The sequence below is a fragment of the Accipiter gentilis genome, chromosome Z, assembly GCF_929443795.1.
Source record: "Accipiter gentilis chromosome Z, bAccGen1.1, whole genome shotgun sequence".
Lineage (NCBI taxonomy): Eukaryota > Metazoa > Chordata > Aves > Accipitriformes > Accipitridae > Astur > Astur gentilis.
The window spans coordinates 42,584,020-42,600,871 of record NC_064919.1 but is presented as its reverse complement, the minus strand read 5'-3'; the positions used below and the strand labels follow the sequence as shown (position 1 = coordinate 42,600,871).

General features: G+C 41.9%; 1 protein-coding gene across 6 annotated transcripts in view; it reads right to left on the bottom strand.

The window, feature by feature from the left end:
• PTCH1 (patched 1) overlaps positions 1-16,852 on the bottom strand; it is a 75,529-nt gene that overhangs the window by 40,809 nt on the left and 17,868 nt on the right. For all 6 annotated transcript variants that reach the window (XR_007505154.1, XM_049796249.1, XM_049796248.1 and 3 more), the window contains 5 exons: positions 4,248-4,437; positions 2,911-2,980; positions 2,707-2,798; positions 1,056-1,254; positions 293-414 (listed from right to left, as the gene is read on the bottom strand). Coding sequence is in view for 5 of the 6 variants with exons in the window: in XM_049796249.1 (XP_049652206.1) it covers positions 293-414; positions 1,056-1,254; positions 2,707-2,798; positions 2,911-2,980; positions 4,248-4,437 (673 nt within the window). In the remaining variant the exon portion in view is untranslated. The remainder of the gene's footprint in view (positions 1-292; positions 415-1,055; positions 1,255-2,706; positions 2,799-2,910; positions 2,981-4,247; positions 4,438-16,852) is intronic.

The following is a 16,852-nucleotide window of genomic DNA, read 5'->3' as shown; positions in this document are numbered from 1 at the left end:
TCAATGCTTTATACATACATTCTAAACAACAAAGTTGCCAGGAAAAAGCTTTCTTTCTGAGTGACATACACCGTCATTCTGAGGTTAGAAGCAGGAAGCAATGATGCCTCCTTAAATTTAAACAACTGCCTAATCACTCTTTTAAATTCTGTTCTCTTGAGGCATGTCCTTCCAAACTGGGGTTTATAATACACATCAAGGGCAGTAGATTTTGCATGATACTCCCCCTGTGCCCCAAAACCGAAACTCTAACAGAGAAAAACTTTGAAATTTTCTTTAAACATCGGTTTACCTGACAAGTTTACCAGAAGTGTTCTTGACTGTACCACCTATAATCAACTCCTCCTGCCAATGCATGTATTTTCTTGACAGTCCGTAGCATCCACCACTCAAAACAAGGGCTACATCAAGAGGCTGGAAGAAGTTATAAAGAAGCAATTAATCAGTTTCATAACTTTAGACAAATTCATACCCTAATTCAACTCCCAGTGTACTAGAATAATGGATATTGAAGACAATCTAGGAGGTCTACAAAGAGAAATGTGTTCAACAAATCAAGTTGAACTAATCAGCCAGATAGATACTTGTTGACCAGATGGCAATTTCTCCAAAGCCTGATGTGACTGATAAAGGGATGTACAAAATCGGGGCCCATGACTTCAAATTCTTCACAAAAATCAACAGAACTGGCACTAGTTAAAGGAAGGCTTTGCTGCATGGTGTGAGTGTATAGCGGCAGCTGTATTACAGCAGTGGCTATGTCTGTCTGAGGCATCAGGTTTGCTGAAATGCCACATCACTGCATTGCCACACCCAGCCAGTAGCTGACAACTGTACTCTCACTCTGAATATGCGGGGTTAAGCACTGCATCACAGAATGAGGGAAAGTTCGTGGCTGTGGGCTAACAGCATATAACAGGAACAGAAAAATGACATCACTCAAGAACATGAACTACATATAGCTTGGAAGAAAATGGTACCTTCTTCTCTCCCCTCTGACCTCCCCCTACCCCTGCCTCCCTTGAAAAGATATGCACAAGGACAAGCAAACTTACTTTGGTGGAATTTTTATTGGGAGCTGTGATTGGGCAATCGGGATCAGCAGGATTCAGGCAAGGTCGATCCATATAACCATGACCAACCTCTGCTTTATTCAGCATTTCTTCCCAGCTCTCCACTTGGTAGTTTATTTTCTTTAACTCTTCCAAGAATTCTAAGGGGTCAAAGTTGATCCACTGCAAAGGAGGCTTCCCTCTGCAAGAGAAACCAGGAGAAAATGACACACACCCACAAAAGACAAAAGAAGTACTGAAACAAACATACTTTTAAAATTTGTACTTGCACAAATAATTGAGTTATGTTGTGTGACAAGTTAAACCTTTTCTGGAAAGATTGTTTCATAAAATGTAAGGCACGTTTTAATTAGATTTGTTTATGTACTTTTCTTGCAGCCCCGTTGTAATTTTAACAAAAATACTCAGTTCTTACAAAGTTATTGTATAAAACAGAATATTCAGAGGTTAAAAATACTTCCATTTACAAGCAAAGCAAAACAAATCATCAAGCACCTAAATACAAAAAAGCAGCCAACTGCTGCTTCAAAGAACTATGGGGGGGAGGGGAGAGGGAAAGAAGAGAGGGGGCTGAGGAAAGAAAGCCTTTCTCATAGTATCAGATTACTTCTTGCTAGTCTAATAATCATCTTGCAAATGTAATCAATCAATATAGCTGATCTTTGTTTATCTATAACAATACTGAGCTCCTTCAAATGCTCTGGCAGCTTGACTATCAACCATCAAGCTTTCCTGCTACCATGGCTGTCACCACTATCGCTGTCACGTCTCCCACCCCCCACTTCTGAATTTGTGATGTTGACAGACTAGAAAGGCTTTTGGCTGCCTTATTCTGTGGTTCAAACCACACTGTATCTGCTTAACCAGGCTTAAGTCATTATTCTGAATCTCCCAACCAGAAAACACAAACCCCCTTATTTCCCCATCTAAAACTGTACACTAAAGGTTAAGAGATGGCCATTGCAAATTGCTTTTACAGAGACATGCAAACCAGGACAGAAACAATAACTCAAATGCTAACTCTTGCATAATTAACAGAAAATGCCTGCACAGATTAACAATTAACTCTTTAAAGGATTCAGGGCATATAATATCACACTTGTAAACTGTGAGAAACCACCCATAAAAGATACTATATGGTTTCTTTAACGATCTCATAAGCAAAGGATTTGTTCTTTATTCCTTAGGAAGACTTGAGATTTAACCCAAGACATTTTCTTTGGAATAAAATTCCCAGCCAATCAGTGTTTTTGTATTTTATGAAGAAAAAAACCAAAAAAACAAACCAACCAACAAAACAACCAGAAACAAATTTATTTGCGGGCGGGGGGGGGGGGGTGGGGGTGGGGGAAGCATAAAATTCTTAAAGCTTGACTTCAGAACTTACATTTTATTTTGCATGCTAGCAGAACAGGAAAAATAACATAACACAGTATTTAAATCAATGCCTACAAATCATCTCTTAGAAACAGGAAAATCTTTGTTCTATGAAAAAAAAATCCATGCATATTTTCTGTAGAGACACTACACTTAACCAGAATATGAATAAAAAATGGGAATGCAACTGAAAAATCATACACAGTTATACAATTAAAATCAGTCAGACCAGAAAGTTATAAAAACCCATGCTTACAATAGGTAGGCAGTTCCTGACTGTAGCTTTGCTCCTTCCCAGAAGCAGTCCAAAGGAGTGATAATTAAGCAAGGATAAAGATATTCTATGATCTGTCAAAATCAGAAAGGGGAAAAACACAGTTATACTAGAATATAATCAAAGCAGCATGAGCTGAATCATGAGAACACATAAATCTTATAACTAAATGCCTACTACATGTACCTGGTCCATGTAACCTGCTTCTGTGATGAGTTCTCCTGATTTATAACACAAATGTTCCAATTTCCATTGTCTGTAAGAAATATAAAGAACAAATTTTTTTTCTTGCACAACTACTGAAAAGTCATTTTTAAAATGTAGCAGACATTTAAAATTGCAACTCGTATACACATATTGGCCTCTAGCAGCAAATCATTGAGAAAGACAAATATCATTCAGCATAGATATACACCACCTCACAAAAAAAGCAAAGGCCTTTCTTTTTGTAGTTACAGACTAGACATTTGTTTCAGTTAATCTCAAAGTCTCTGTAAAACTCATTAAAAATAATGGTGCTGCTTTTGGATGTACAGGCTAGTCAACACATGCTAAAGGGACAGAAATCCAGTGACTTAAGATATCACTCAGTGACACAAGTGAGAAGCCAGCTCCAGCTCAGAGGACTAGGATATTCCCAGCTGACCCACACAGGCAGGAGAAAAGAAACCATTAGGATTTCTGCCTTCCTTTTTCAGCTGTGTTACAGCTTCCACTGCCATGACTTCTAACGCCTTAGACGAGGCAGGAGCTGCGTAAAATAATTGGAGCCTCGGCATTAGTTCACTCAGTTGGATGTGCGGAAAAGGTGTGCTGGAAGACAGGGGGCTTCATGGCTTGCTGGCAGTACCCCTGGGCACATCATCCTGTAAGTAGTAACCCTGGAGGAACCACTCTTCAGGGAGACATCTCACTAGCCCAAAGCTGGTGTACCTACCTTTATTATTTTTTTGTTGGACAGCACACAACTCCCAACTTTCAGTATGTGCACATAGGCACTCTGAAGGCCAACTCTGTTATGTCTGTTACATAAATAGCTATTATTCCACCCACTGCCATTTCTCACACCTCTGCATTTCCCTTTATATCCAAACTATTGGAAGGATAATAACCTGTGCCACTGTTCACAGTCATTACGCACCTCATGACGGTGTCAACTAGTGAACTGAACTCTAATATGGAAAGATTTCCGATGTTAGTAATCCCATCTGTAAGGTCCTGTGTTTAAAAGCACAGACATCACTCCTTTACCAAGACAAATTCTGGATACTGTAGCACTGCTCATAGGGGTACATTCTCAGAATCTCTTCCAACACCACTTACCCCATCTTATTTGTTAGAAGCCAACTTGTCACTGCTACCATGCTACAACGTCAAGCATCAGAAACCGGTGACATTCAAATCAAAACATTCCTAAGGGAAAGGCTCTGAAGTGCTAACCATTTATAAATACAGGGAGGGAAGCATGTGTCCACTTTTTAGCCCTTACAGATGATCAGGAAAACTTTTGCTTTTCCCCTTACCTGTTGTACATATAGACGTGTACTCTGCTGGCCTGAAGCGCGGAGTCAAGGTGCTGTCGGAGTGCTTCTGTTGTTAGTACATTAGCACCATCTTCCTGTGGAGTCTGGATCATGAGCTGGGGGTTAAACATGGCCTCTTCTCCAATCTTCTGCCGTGTGTAATTTAACTCCCGACTAACACGTCCACCAACTAATGGATAAATATCAACACCTTTGTGTTAGACAGTAACTGCTTATGCTAGGTTCACTTGATGAGCGCTCTCTGGTCAGAAAAACTTGACCATGCGCGTGGACTATTTTGTCTCAAACTGATCACAGTGTAACTCTGAAACTAATAACTACTTTATTTTAGTAACACTGCAACAAAAACCATATTCCTCATTAAAATACCATCACCTCTACTGCACTAAAACATTGATGCACAAACTGGAGCCTCAGTTTATTCTACATTGTAACCAAAATCCCATATGTAACAATTAGAAAAAAAGAAAAACCTTTTCCTTGCAGACCAGACCAAACACTATGTTACAATTTCTTACACTTGCATAAACAGTCTGCACCAAGAACACATTTCAAGATAAATGGCTTTAATTTACACTCTTCTAAATAATTTGGCAAAGGCAGGAGAATGTTTCTCTTCAGTTAGGGAGGAAGGAAAGAGTGAGCGAGCATGAGTGCTCCTTTCAGCCTTATATAAAAAAGAAAAAACATCAAGTTCACATAAAGAGATGCAGTTTTGAGTGTAGCAGAAAGGACTGTCTACAGCTAATTTATCCCAGTGGTCCAGTACCTGCATAACATGCTGTGATACAGATCATACATGTGCAACATCTGTTTTTAAACCCACATGAGCTGAACGGTGTGCTCCATATTAAAATATGGTGGGGAAAAAATAAAAAAAAAGAAAAAAGAAAAAGGTACAGGGAGACTGCAAAGTCGACAGGCTCTAGAGGGAGCCATATTCGATTTGCCTTGCCAGAAAATATTACGTAAGAATGGAAAATTATCTTCCCTCTTACAAAAAAGCATTCAGCTAGAGTTAATATACGTTATATAACCTCCTCTGTAGTCTCTCTAGCAAACGGCATGTGGGAGGCGGGGTCAATTAATTCAGCCCATTAGCTGAATCAAGACCACATCCAGATGAGAAGGACAAGAATACCACCAACATGTTGTTTCCATCCCTTACAATTTATTACCTTTATTGCTCTGCTAAGTCCAACTTACAGACCTGGTCTAATTTGTTACATTTTTTTCAGTCTTAGTCAGCTTGGCACCAGTGATCTGAATTACTGCCAAAATTTAGTTCTGCGACAGTGTGAACAGAAATTAGGCATGTACATCTATCTCTTCCTAGGCCATGTAACGGAAGACTGATCTGTAACCAGTTGGCAGTGAGGGAGATGACATTCCCAAGCCTGAACGGGGACACACTTTTTCAATCACTTGGGCCCTCAACCCACCCATAACCCCCCCTGGGGCTAAAAGGACCACCAGGCAAGAAGCTGGGCCCCTGCATGGATAAAGCTGTCAGAATGAGACCGTCTACAATTAAACCATACAGTCACACTGGCACGAAGCATTGCTTAATTTCTAGTTCAAGAATTCTTTGAAGAAATAAGTGTTTCCACAACACGCGCCATTTTTTCAGCCTGTCACATGTGGCATTACCTCCTTCATACCAAGTAACAGCCACCATCTCACAGTAAGAAAAAAATAAAAATCAAAGTACAACCTAGAGTTCCTTTATAACTTAACATCCCTCTTACTACAGTGAGAGAACATACCATCATTGACACTGCATATGCATGGTTAACAAAAAGCTGTTGTTAATTTTTATCAAGAATTAAACCCTAAAAATACTTCCATTCATCAGGCTCATGTTCATGCTCATTGCTGTCTTTCCCCACCAACCAGTAGCCTATGATACGCTAACAGATTTTGCTTCATCCTACAGGAATGTGGGGTGGGGGTAAGGGAGCAGAGTTATCCTAATCTGTATGACTTGGAACCAGAGCTTTCTTTTGCAGTCATTTACACTGCAAATACTTCCAAAGACAAACGTCTTTCTCCCTCTTTTGTGTCTCAATGCCAGCCAAGACAATAAAGCCCCAGTTTTATGAGGACTGTGGAGTTTACCATAAACTTCTAGTCCTGGTACTATATTCTCTCCCACCCACACTGTCCTTTTGAATTTAGCCAGGACTTGAACCAACAAATCATACTTCATGCAAGACAAAGGGCGGCATTCCTATCTCTGCTGAAAGTGACCAACTGTTTACTATCAACAGACATGATTGCTTCCTAATCAACGTCCTGTCAAACCACATTAACTTCACTGAACAAGGCAGATTTAACTAATCAAAATTGCATCACACAAGTCAGTCATCAGAACAGAAGCTGGTTTTTTTCCCCTTTTAACATTAGAAACAGGAATAGCAAAACCACCCAAGAAGGCAGGCACACGTTCCAGAACCCAGCAGCAGATCTGCTCCGTATTCTTCTTAAGGCATTACAACATTTAATTATTTTTTTGATGGGTCTGTTATGTACATTTCTTCAGCCAAATAGAGTAAAGATAACTCCACAGGCAAATGTAGATACTTTATACAACATTAACACTCAGGTACCAAGAAATTATAAATGTAGATTGCAGAGGAAAATTCTGACTGACAAAGTCAGATTATGTGAAAACATACTGACAGACCAGAAGGAAGTGGATATGTCAGTGAAGTATCAGAAGTAATAAAAAGTGAAGGCAAAAAAATATAAAAATTTAAAGTTTCTACCAGTTATGGCTTCATTTATTTTAATTGAAAGTTTGCAAAGATCACTGGAGGCTGCCATACCCAGAGATCTTAAGCCTCCTCCACAACCAGCACAATCAGCTGAATGTGCACTTTTTAAAAATCAAGCACTCTTGTCACCTCCCCCACCCACCCACCCCCGAGACTATCCACAGCTGGTGCAAAAACCTAGGAGAGAAACCACTAAAACATGTCACTGAAATGTACCTGAAGCCTCTGGCCTCGTTGTGCTGAGGATATGCAATACTATGTCAACACTCGCACACTCTGCAGAAAGTAATTCCTTACACTTGTAAGAAAAAAAACCAGCCATGCATTACAGTCATCATAGGATTTCCACACTATAGGATAAATGATGTAATGGAAAATATGACCAATGAACAAAATGCTGATGTTTTGCAGTTTTCCCTTATGGACTCTCTTTTCTTCTATTTGGTGACAACAACATTTTACACTCAAAATGCTACTGACTAAAATTGTATGTATGGCACACTGTACCAATACTTCCCATTTTACTCCATATCAAAGACAGACAGAACTATTTCACTTTAATATGCCGGTGACAAAATCCACACATCACTCTCCTTTTCTGATACATCAAAAGCCACTTGATGGCATTGGAGTCCTTTATTACACAATTCCTTATGATTTAGTGCCAAGATAGCTGAGTTGGTGGCACAAATTCCCACCAAATTCTGATCTCCCACCAAAGCCAAAATTCTGATTTAAATAACAGATCGGTACATTGTCTCATGGCCAGTGGTAACACAATGCAGCAGTTTGTACACTGTCCTTCCAGCAGTGTCATCAGATTCTGGGTGTTTGCCTACTAGAAATGAGATACTATGCCATCTGTACAATTTAGCTAACAAATTAAAAAAAAAAGGGGGAAAAAATCACAACAAAGCAGTAATGCCAGTGTCCTGGCACCACTTCTCACTTAATGTATCAGTTTCTAATTCTCAGGAATGTGTCTGAAGCACAGCGTTGAACATGAGACAGTTTTACTGACAGCATCTTTGTTGGTGAGTATTAGTTCTTGTCAAAAACCTGTTTTTTCCAGAGAAGAGCAAAATGTCTCCCCCCCCCCCGCCCAATATCCACAGGCTTCCCTCTTAGCTCTTTGCCAGAACACATGAGATCTGCCTTGAGCAAGTCAGCATCCCCTACCATGGAACACACTGCTGCTCCCACTAACTTCCCCACTGACTTGAGCAGAAGCTGGTCAAGGTACTAAATTCTTTGCCCCTTCCGAAGGGCCTGAAGAGAGCAGTAATTGTCAGTATGGACGCTGAGTTGCTGAGAACTGTGTAAGGACCACCGTGTCTCCCTCCCCCAAGAGCAATGAACAGCTGTCAGGTGGTAACAAGTTTTAGTCATCCTTAACTTGAGGCAGACCTGAACCCATGACCTATAGGTGAAAGGCTCTAGATCCCATTACCAAGCACTGGGGTCACAGTCCCAGTGTTTCAGTCATCACATATTAAAATGCTTTGGTGCATCTGAAGTGAGAAGCACCCAGAAAAACAAAACTGCTTGCCTCTACTGTACATTCGCACAACACTGATGCACCATAAGAGTGAAACCAAATTTGTTTTCATTGGCACAATTTCTGACAGTTCCTTTGACTGACTTGCTAACAACTTCGAAGTTACTGGGTCATTCAGCTCATGTGCTCATGTCACTGTCTTACCTACACCTTTCTCACGACTAGCATTCAAAATTTATGTGGCATTACATTAACATGCTTATAAAGAACTCTGGAATCCACCACTTGGAACTGCAGTCCCTTCCACACTGAGTAGTCTCAGGAGTAAGTTTGACCTCTGCTACACTAAGAGATTGACCCTAAATCGAGCAATGAGTGATAGCCAAAAAGCACTCCTTGTTAATTTACTGTCTGGTTGCTCAAAAGGCATGAAATATTTATTTTTCAGAATATCTTACAATGTTCCATTTCAGGTTACTGGAACTGCATCACACAGCCTGAGGTTTTGTTATTTTTTTTGGACATGAACACTGCCTCTATTAACCATTCAGTAGTTACCTTGTGCACAACTGTGCAACAAGTAGCTTAGTAGACAGCAAGCTCTCTCTAAAAGAGAAATTCCTGAGAGCCAAACAGTTGGGATGAAAATGTTTGCCTAGCAATGTGGAGGACAGACTTTGAGAAACCAAAGCCAAGACTTCCAGAAATACCTACTGGTTTTGGAGCCTAAGTTCTTCTGTGACAAGCTTGAGGAACATGAATGGAGCAAAATTTTCTGGAGAACCTCCCTTCTGAAGACTAGGGGCCTTAAGGGGTTTCCACCTAAGCACTTGCGGGGGGGGGGGGGGGGGGGGGGGGGGAGCAGACACATTTATGCTGTGTTTGAGCAATACTATCTTTTTCTTTTTTTTCCAGGACTGTAAATGTGTAGCACAAAAGCAGTCTGGCCCAGACTTTTGACAGTGACAACTCAATGCAATAAAATCATACCTCTAATAGTCACGCACACCTCACACAAAACATGTTTTCATTTCATCCCTCCAAAAGATGCTGACCCTTTTTGATAAATCAGATGTGTAGATTAGTACCCCTTACAATGCTTACCTTATGGTCTGAGCAATAACCAATGCAGGCAACCTCTGCAATTTGCAATACCTGTTATCACCACAGCGGGAACCAAAGAGAAACAGAAAACAGAAACCCTCCATGACTCAGTAACCATACAAAAACAATGACTGAGAATAATATCCCAATGTGTTCAACCTTTACCAGCCAACCCAAAAAGCAGCAGCGTGCAGAAAAAGAGAACAGCCCAGACTTGCAAGGAGACCGGACAGCCCCCAGCTAGGCGATGCCCTTTGCCCTCGGCAAGAGCCAGGGAAAGCTGCAGGCACCTGGCCTTCTCACCCTTCAGCACCCTTGTCCTGCCAGGATGGGAACCAGGAAGGGTCTTGGGTCTTCATACCTCTCTCCCTGGCATCCCACATAGCCTATCTCCCTCTACTTTGACTGCTGTTAAGGGCTTCCTTCTACTCCACTTCCTCACATAGCCTCTCCTTGTGCTGTTCCTGTTCGCACCTCTATTACACACAGGTGTTACTCGAAAACTACAAAATGAAACTAGTTTCAGTTCATTATGATGGTATGCAGATAAGCCAGCCAGCCACAGCTCTGCCTCCCTGTCCTAACTGCATACTGGGATTAGAAGGGTTCACACCTGCCACATAGCAGAAGTCAGTACCTAATGACACCAATGACAATTTCCATTTTTACTGATAAAGGAGCACAGACCTCATGAGAACAAAACGTAGCATCCAAGCACCATTCACACAGGATCGAAACCTCCTATAAAGAAACTGAGATAAAGAGTTGAAGATCTCTGGCAAATATGAGGATTACTCTACCTCTTATTTGGCACAGAAAAATAATGGCCTTTTGATTTAAAGCTTCCTGTTGCTCTCTAGGGAGTTCTGTCTTCGCATTCTCCTGGATCTTTGAGCTTGTCTGTGCCGCTCTTTGTCACCAATAGAAAATAGTTTTTCTGCACACAGACAGTATTAGTTAGCATCCTGACAGAAAAGCAGTGAAGACAGCACTATCCTCAGAATTATCATTCTCTAGACCTGACTGGCAGAGTACAGGGGTAAAACTGTTTGCTGGGAGGAAGTGCAAAACACTTTATTGAAAGTTATGTTTAGTCAGTACAAGAAATGGGACTAGTTGGCATGTCCACTTCTTTAAAGTTTTAAAATGCTGCCTACTTGTGGAGTCAGAACTGCTATTGGTTTACATGGTTGATCTCTGAATTTATGAACTACTGACTGTAAGACATTATCATGTGTTTGATGTATCCAATATTCTAATCATGCTAAGGATGGCTCTCATAAGCCCATCAGGATTACCTTATAAAAAAGTTTTGGCTACCTGCAATGATTTTTTTCTGCTCATTTGTTTAACTATGCAAAATAAATACTTCATGGGGAGTGACTGAAATTGAGCTACCAAGAAAAAAAAAAAAATCCACCGAGAAATGATGAGCTTACGAGAGCTAGAACACAGTGGTAAGCAATCAGCGTCTTTAAAGAGATTACATGGTTGTTCAATGGCTGTGCAAGAGCTCCATGAAAAGTTATCATCTTTATCATGTAATTAGACGTGATCTATGCCAGCACTGGACTACAGGCAGTCAGAAATTCCATGCTGTGTCTAGGTTTTCTCACATGGCATTTACTCTGCTGAATACACTTATCTGCGTCTGTACAGCTCACATGGAATAGCGACAGTTGTGTCTGCTCAGGTTAAGACAGCCTGCCTCCTACCAGCTCCCTTCCTTCTACCATCTCCCTTCCCAATGTCCAGGTGGACACTCCACACTTCTCCCCCATTATAATGCCCAACAAAAGGACACTGTCTGTCTAGAATATCATCGCATCCCAATGTGAAGATTTAACTGACTTCAATCTCTCTTTAGCACCACTGACTGCTAGGAAAATCTAGAAGCAATGTGACCATCTCAACCATTTCTTTTACACTGAGAATTAGATAACACCAGCTTCTTTAGTTCTCCTTAAAAAATGAAAAACCAAAGATAAAAGACTGTGGCCTACAAATGCAAAAAAAGTTACAAACAACCCCAACCAACAAAGCACTTCAAAAGGCTGCTTTTTATCTCCCAAGCCATCATATGATATGAGTTAAGTTACTCCTCACACATGCTGGGGATGACTCCAGTGCTGCTGTTACAAATTTCATTAATGCTGACATGATTACGAATAGCAAAAATAAGAACACACATCAAAGATGGCTTTTTATTCTGTCACAGTTTGACAAAGTTTAGAGCTGTGACAAAGACACAAAGCTGCCTGCATACTCAGGAAGACCGCCCAACAACAGCTGCTTCTGCTTGTAGTGGGAAACCTTCCCTGCAATTTTAGGACTTGAAACCTTTGCTTTCTAAAAATCAAATAAAACCTGATTTTACATGTATGCATCTGTATTGCCCACAGGCAGAAGAACGTTATTACTGATCGGGTGAAACAGACAGACTGCTAAAAAAAAAATCAGACATTTTTTGATGGAATTCTTGCTTGGTGCCCCTCTGGACTGAGACACTGGAAAAGTGCAGTAAAAAAAAAAAACAACCAAAATGAACAAATTGAACAGTATAAACTGAACACCCCCCCAGCGCCCCAAGCAAGCAGCTTCAAAATGTACAATAATATACAAAACTGGTACATGCAATTCAAACTTTCCAATTAAACATAAAACACAGTAGCTGCTTGCTTACTGAGCTGTGACACATGTCCTTGGTAACAGGATATGAGCTGTTCACCTCTGGGTCACTGGTTCTAATCCAGCCAGGAACAATAGTGACCACAAGTTGTTTACCATCTGACAGCTGTTTGCTAGCTTATGTGAAATGACTTGGTGGTCTCAGTCCATTTCCTAGTGGGCAGGTGTCCATATTATAGAAAACCATCGTCACAATTGGCATCCTTGCTGACCATCCCAACAAAGAGACTGAGGAATGAATGGGCATGGAGAGCAAACTATCCTTTCTTGCAAAGACATGGTCCCTTCAGGTCAGAGCTAAGCCACAGCTTTTGGTGGAGAAGCCCCAACTATTGAATTTCTGGCTGAAGCAGCAAAGGAATAAAGGATGCTAGACTCTTGCTTTTTCCTAGAAATCAAGGAGATGGCCTACAGTGATGATAGGCAGCTAATATAGACTACTGCAACTCTCCAACAGTTTATGGTCATGTAACAGTTTACACCCGCTGAGGAGCAAAGCTGAATTTTTATTTTTTGGTACTTTAAGAAAACATCGGAGCACACTTCCTAATAGGCCAAAGTCCTCAATTGTACCTGAAAGTGACTAAGTTTCCATGACTTCCACTGAGAAGGGTATGTAAGGGGCTTCAAGGTCTAAACCTAAGGATTTCAAAACAGCTGAATATAATTGTTTTAAGTTACTTTTACTTGAATAAGAGCTTCTGCTGGGTAATATGTTAAAAACAATTTGCTGTGTTGTTCCACAGCAGTCAGCTTTCCTCTAGGCCCAACTTTTCATTTAACCTCTCGGTGCCCTTTCCTCAAATATGTAATTGTTTTCCTGTGTGGTTAAAAGCACCATGTTTAAGTCTTTTCATCTGTACTCCTGGGATAGCACAAATTTCATCTGTACATGGAGTAGCACAAACATTGAATGCAATTTTTTTAAAGGAGCAGCAAACAGCAGTGGAAAAACTCTTCCTCCAGAACCTTTTAGGGGATACCGTTTCCTAAACCGTGCTTTTAGGAAATGGCAAAACCAGCGTAAAGAAATATGAAAGGAATGAACATGTTATGATACAGGGTACAGTTTATTTCAAGTATTCTCTACCAGCTGCTTGCTGTACCATCTGTTGTTGCCTAAGCAGCTTCCTTCTGAATGGCTTTGCACTGAAGCAGAACTGCTCTCGCTGTTGGACACAATCAGGTCAGGTCAGCGCTCCCCCCAGCACCGAACCTGCTGCCTGTCACGGCTCCCCCCACCTCGGTATTTCTTACTGGCCACCAGCTCCCAAGGCAGTGCTGCATCTGTCAGGAGGCCCATTTTTCATAGTTTGCTTGCTATTCACACTGAGCGGCAAAGAGGGCATTTTATTTCGTGCGGGACGCAATCAGAGATTCCCGTCAGATACTCCGAGAGCCTGGCCATATGGCCAAGCCTACCCTGAAGCAGAAAGGGCTGGGAAAGGAAGCTGAACAAGTGAGCAAACACGCCCCGCACCGCCACCTTTATTTTCTACTTCTGGCCACTCCGATCACGGAGGTAATCTCACCCGGCTAGCCAGCCCACCGGACCACAGCAACGGCCCGTTCTCCCTTTGAGCGAGCGGTTACCAGAAGCGCCGGAGGCGACACGCCCCAGCCCCAGCCCCAGCCCCAGCCTCAGCCCCAGCCCCAGCCCCAGCCCCAGCCGCCGGGGGTGCACCGCCGGACGGGAGGTTTCCCCAGAGCGGTGCCGTGAGCCGGCACCTGCCTCCTCCCGCCCGCCCGGAGCCGCCGCCGGTGCCCGCGGCGCTCTCAGCCAGCGCCTTCGGCCCCAGGCGCGGCGGGAACCCCGCCTCTCCCCCCCCACCCGGCGCAGGGCCGCGGGCCGGTCCCTCCCCGCCCCGGCCCCTCGGCAGGGCCGCGGGGGGCCGCGCACAATGGCGGCCCCGGCCCCGCGGCACGGCAGGCCGCCGCGCTGGGGCACTTCCAAGGCCGCTCCTTCCCGCTGCATCTGTGCAGGGAAACACACTTCGCTGGGAGCCACTTTCATGATTTTGTTGCGAGCGGGATTAGCTGGATTAGGGGCCGATTCATAAGGACCCCCTGCGGCTGTGAGGAAGTTTCATCACAAGGTCAGTGTGGTGTGAACTATATTCTGTCAACACCACCACTCCTTATAGCCGACTACAAAAAATACAAAAGGGGGGGGGGGGTGGGGGGGGAATTGCAAGTGAAATATATGAATGAACGGTTTACGGCAACAAAGAGATTTACAGATTTCCCCATCAGCTGCTTAAAAAGATGTGTACCCTTCAACGCTGTGCTCCTTTAAAACAAGAAACCTGTATTAGTCATTTTTAATTTATAAAGAATTTAGTGGTTTAGGAGGTGGGAGGAACCTGGGGAATAAGTGTAGCAACCCACACACAAAACCACAGAGGAACTTTTGGCACTTAGTCTAAAACCAGTCATGCAGCTCAAAGATTGTTGCACTGTTCAGATTTTATTACATATAATGCTGTCACCTTCAAGACTATTTAATTCCTAGCCCCCTAAGTGCAGTAAGTAAGAGAGACATTAAAAAAAAAAAAAAAAAAAGTGGGTTGGAATGCAGAAAGGAGAATGTGAATTAAAGTTTTTTGTTTGTTTTTGCTCTTTAAAGCATAATTACCAACCTAGTACTTCCCCCCCAAAGATTCCCCTCACCCCATCCTAATGACATGGCTCAAAGACAGCAACACTTTTGTAGCTGGCATGATGCAAAATTAAATCTATAGTGAAAGAGGGGGACTTTTGTTTTGCATGTGTGTGTAGTTTGGGGGGGGGTGGTTTTGGGGGTTTTTTATTTTGTTTTTGTTGTGGTTTTTTTTAAGAGCAGTCCCTCTTGAGCAGAACCAGGCTGTTCAATCAAAGCCTTATCTGTTATATTTCTGTCTGTCTTTCTCTTCTGTTTAGCGCATTCACCAACAAGAGAAAAGGGGGTAAAGCAATGGAGGCTTTGACCTGCAGCTGTAACACAATACTTTCGCACAGCCCTGTCGACCCCTGACATAAATTTTACACCGCAGCTGGCATTTACACACTTAACATTACCATATGTATAGCCTACTCTGTGCTAATTATGCTAATCACCTGTCTAACTCTCTGCTGCGAAAAATGGTTGTATTTAGCAGTCCACTGCCTACCAATACAGCTTACTGTGTGGCTGAAATGTACATTCAGACGGCTCTGAATGGCAAGATTTTTCCACGTTGCTGGCTTCATTCAGGCCACAGAAAAATTTATTCAAGTCAACTGGTTTCGGTCCGCAACAAAAAAGTTACGAGAAAAAAGTGAGTGTGTTCCTGCCCTAACATTCTAAGTCTGCTTGCAAGCAAAATGATAAATCAATTGGTGTGGGAAACAAAAAGGGAGAAAGATTTCTTTTGCAAGCCATGTGAAACTGTAGCCTATTTAAAAAAAAAAAAAGGGGGGGGGGGAGGGAAAAAAAAAAAAAAAGAATAAAAAAGGTCATCCTATTTCCCCAAATCTCCAGAAAGAGCAGTTAATAGATGTTTACGCCTGATCACAATTCTCTCAAGTTGCTAGCTTTTATCTACATTTGGAAGTCATACCAAGCATGTTTTAGTTTTGTTTCTTGATCTTCATAATTTGCACTAGAATATCATATTTTCTGTTAGCTACCACTTAAACAGCATCAGCTTCTAAACAGCAATGGTTTCTTTTTTGAGTATGGGGAACCCCTCAAGAAACCAGTAGAGTAAGACTGGTGTAAATTAAATCAGAATCAGGCCCACATTGAGAGGCACATAAAGAGAAATGCACAGGAAATACTCACCAGGAAAACTGGTACAAGAAAGTATCTTCTTTAACTACCTCTATACTTTTTCTTACAGTTACAGAAAAGGTAACTTAGGAAGAAAAATTTGAAGTTGTAATGGATAGGGGTTTTTTAATGTTATCATAGTGTCAGCAGGAAGGGAAAGGTTTATATGAGTTCATAAAGCTTTTTTTTCTTCTGGGTATCTCACTGAGGAGATTACACCAAGATCTGCATTGGGATTACATTCCTGTAGCTATTTAAATACAGTTTATCACATACAAATAAGTTCCTATAACCCCTTTCCCCTCTGCACATACCCAAGGAAGCTATGGCAATTCACAGATTTGTCAGATAACCCAAACGTAAATCTGATTACGGCATCACCCTTGGCAATTTTCTTTCAGGTCACATTTGTGAAATCTTTCAACTACTTTTAAATGTTATGAAATGACATGTTCGTACACAAAATGGAAAAATGTGCAAATAAACCTCCTATATGCACTACCACATCTGAAGAAGATAAGCACACTGGAAGGTAAGTCATTGTTAATATACAGCAAAGGGTATTTAATTAAAAACAAGGACAGCTCAGCAATGTTTATACTCAGAAGGTGCAGTAACATACTCAGTCTTTCCATTACACAGCATGAGGTCGAGAAGAACCCTATGCCTCTGCCTTCCCTACTTCCCATCCTTTGTCCACTCTGCTTCCATGTGCACGAGACTGCTG